Source organism: Silene latifolia, chromosome Y, assembly GCF_048544455.1.
Source record: "Silene latifolia isolate original U9 population chromosome Y, ASM4854445v1, whole genome shotgun sequence".
NCBI lineage: Eukaryota > Viridiplantae > Streptophyta > Magnoliopsida > Caryophyllales > Caryophyllaceae > Silene > Silene latifolia.
The window spans coordinates 474,625,731-474,628,930 of NC_133538.1; the positions used below are offsets into that span (position 1 = coordinate 474,625,731).

The following is a 3,200-nucleotide window of genomic DNA, read 5'->3' on the forward strand; positions in this document are numbered from 1 at the left end:
ATGACTGAAGCGCATGTTCCTTCTTCAGTCCAATTCAGAGTTGCTGCGGCAGGGGCTGGTGGTGATGCGTTTGTCGGCCACACAAAGCGAGATCATATTAATTATGTTAACAGATTGAAGATGAAATCAATTGAAGGTGGTGATGCAGCCACTTTGATCAACCTCATGACTAGTACGCAAGCGGAGGAGTCGGGGTTCTTTTTCCGTGTTCAGTTTGACGAAAAAGGCAGATTAAGTAACCTATTCTGGCGGGATGCGATGATGAGAGATGACTATTTGTTGTACGGAGATGTTAAAATATTTGATACAACGTATCGCATCAATAGGTACAATCTCATTTGTGGAGCCTTTGTTGGTATTAACAACCATTGGTCGAATGTCATGTTTGGTTATGCTTTCTTGTGGAACGAAAGGGAAGAATCATTTGAGTGGTTGTTCAATGTTTTCAACGAATCCATGGGTGAGGATGTTCGTCCTGTCTCTATCTTCACTGACCAATACCAAGCAATAGCAAATGCCATTGAAACGGTATGACGGATTTTTTGACTAATATGGTTACACTGGGTCATATTGTCTTTTGTCACCATGTTTCACCACAAATATTACCATCTTGCTTAACACTAACATAAGTTAACATAGTAACATTGCGTCCTATTTTCTCATGTCACCACAATATGCCATAAATGTGACCATCTTAGTTTGTAGAAACATATGCTAATATGGTTACATTTTCCCATATTGTCTATAGACCACTTCAGTATTGTTAAAATGGTCACATGTAGGGTTTACAGTGTTTAACTGTTTATGTCACCATATATATTTTGCAGATCAGCATATGTGTCTAATTCTGTTAACGTTAAACTGGTGTCAGGTTTATCCACAAACCAGACATCGTCTATGTCAGTGGCACATTCAACAAAACGCCATATCTCACTTCGGGAAACTAAAGGGTGATCGTCCGTTCCAGAACCTATTCGACAAATGCCTTCATGGTTGCTACAATGAGGCTGAATTTGAGGAGAATTGGCATAAAATATTGACAGAATATGGGTTAGTCAACCACTCATGGTTTAAGAGATTGTACAAACATAGAGCGAAATGGAGCACTACTTTCAACAATCAATTCTTTTCAGCCGGAATTTTATCGTCCCAAAGGAGTGAGAGCACAAACCATGCGATGGGCTTCCAAGCTTCGAAGACCACTTCCGTCACTAAATTCTTCAGGATATTTGAAAACACGGTGAAAAGATGGCGAGGTGAGGAAGAGCGTAAAGAATTCAACGGCATACGATCTACACCATCTTCTGTGTACCCTCTAGTGGATTTGTTACTACATGCATCTCAGGTTTACACATTGGAACTGTTTCGAGTCTTTGAGAAAGAGTTCGCGCTTGCCATGGGTACTTGTGCTGTTATCTTTCCGATTGATGACCCTGAGGTGGTGTTGTATCGTGTTTCCCCTGCGACCCACGACGAGGACGACCACCACGTGACTTATGATTGCAAGAACAACCTAACAGAATGTACGTGCCGAAACTTCTAGGTTAAGGGTATGCTTTGCAGTCACATCATCCGTGTCCTCCACATGCATTCTGTTGTCGAGATACCGGACAGGTAAATACTACGTAGATGGACCAAATTTTCAAAGACTACAGTGTGGGAGAGGCTCCTCCCAAGCGACATACGCAGAAGTGCCGCTCATGACGCCATCAATTGGCGTCGTTCAATGTTGACGGCTATGAACTACCTCATCACTAAATGTGAGAATGTAACTGATGCAAGAGCTGTCGTGGATAAGCTGTTTATTAAAGCGAATGAGGAGGTGGAATTGTTGCTTTCTAAGCTTAATATGGAGGAAGATCAACCAACCTTAGATGTGTCCTTGTCTCCGATTCTTGACCCCGTACGTTGTACGACAAAGGGTCGAAGTCAACGAAAAAAAAGGAACATGGGGACGAGGAAGAAGGCTAGGAAAGGGTCTGATGTTGGTGCAGGGGAGAGTACTATGTACTTCGTTGTGCCGCGTCTGATATGATATATCATCTACGCCTCAATCCCGAGTGTGTTTGTACTAATGTGGACGAAACCGGTTAATGTCACCAAGGCACTGGCGTATTGTGGCCATGTTTGATTGTATGTTTTTGCTGTTTAAATGCCTGTTATATGGGTGCACTTCGAACCTGATTGAGGCGGATTTCTGTAAACATTCTGATTTGCTTATTTTGCTGTTTAAATGTTTGCTTATTTTGCTCCACATGTGATCATTGTTGTCATTGGTTGATCAATATGTTACCCTTTTAACAAACAAATTTACACATAAATGAAATATCAGTACCTATGACGATAATAAGTTCTGGTTAAAAGGGTAACAATGAACTCTAAAATGGTCACATTATAAAATTGAATATCAGCACCTAAAATGGAATATCATTTACACATAAATGAAATATCAGTACCTATAATATTTTTTTTACACTACACAAACTCTATAAAATGGTCACATTATACACAATGCCAACAATCATAATGCCATATATTACCATTTTCAACTAAGGTAAAAGGGTCACATTATACCTTAACATGATAACATCTGTGCTTTATAACATATTCAGATGGTGACCACTGAATATCATTTATACATATGTTATAAAGCACATATGTGTAGTCATTTTAAGATATAATGTGACCCTTTTACCTTAGTTAAAAATGGTAACATATGGCATTATGATTGTTGGCATTGCGTATAATGTGACCATTTTATAGAGTTTGTGTAGTGTAATCAGTACCTATAATGTTTTTTTACACAAGTTTTTACACAAATGTTATAAAGCACAGATGTTATCATTTTAAGGTATAATGTGACCCTTTTACCTTACTTAAAAATGGTAACATATGACATTATGATTCTTGGCATTGTGTATAATGTGACCATTTTATAGAGTTTGTGTTGTGTAATCAATACCTATAATGTTTTTTTACACAAGTTTTTAGTTTTGTTGAAAAATGTACCTATTTTTAGTTTTGTTGAAGGTTATAAAAACACAAGTTTTCGCAACATAACTACTCATCAAGTTTCCTATAACTGTCTTTATGGATAGTTTCAACTTCAACATAACATGATAACACCTGCTTAATAAAATTGGGACATATTTCAACCTCTTCAAAATGTAACTACACTAGTCTTAAACCCGTGCAAATTG

The 3,200-nt window shown here is 38.2% G+C and overlaps 1 protein-coding gene across 1 annotated transcript; it reads left to right on the forward strand.

Annotated features, from left to right (window-relative positions):
- LOC141632983 (protein FAR1-RELATED SEQUENCE 5-like) lies at positions 1 to 2,035 on the forward strand. Its single transcript, XM_074445481.1, has 3 exons — positions 1 to 528; positions 872 to 1,523; positions 1,656 to 2,035. Exons 1-3 carry the CDS (start codon positions 1 to 3, stop codon positions 2,033 to 2,035), a joined length of 1,560 nt encoding a protein of 519 aa, XP_074301582.1.
- Positions 2,036 to 3,200: the final 1,165 nt, after the last annotated feature.

Bases quoted from the DNA above. Each gene is read 5' to 3' on its own strand.
- LOC141632983 (XM_074445481.1), top strand. From the start codon at position 1: ATGACTGAAGCGCATGTTCCTTCTTCAGTCCAATTCAGAGTTGCTGCG. The intron at 529-871 runs GTATGACGGATT...AACTGGTGTCAG, and splicing joins TAGCAAATGCCATTGAAACG to GTTTATCCACAAACCAGACA. The intron at 1,524-1,655 runs GTACGTGCCGAA...CAAAGACTACAG, and splicing joins CAAGAACAACCTAACAGAAT to TGTGGGAGAGGCTCCTCCCA.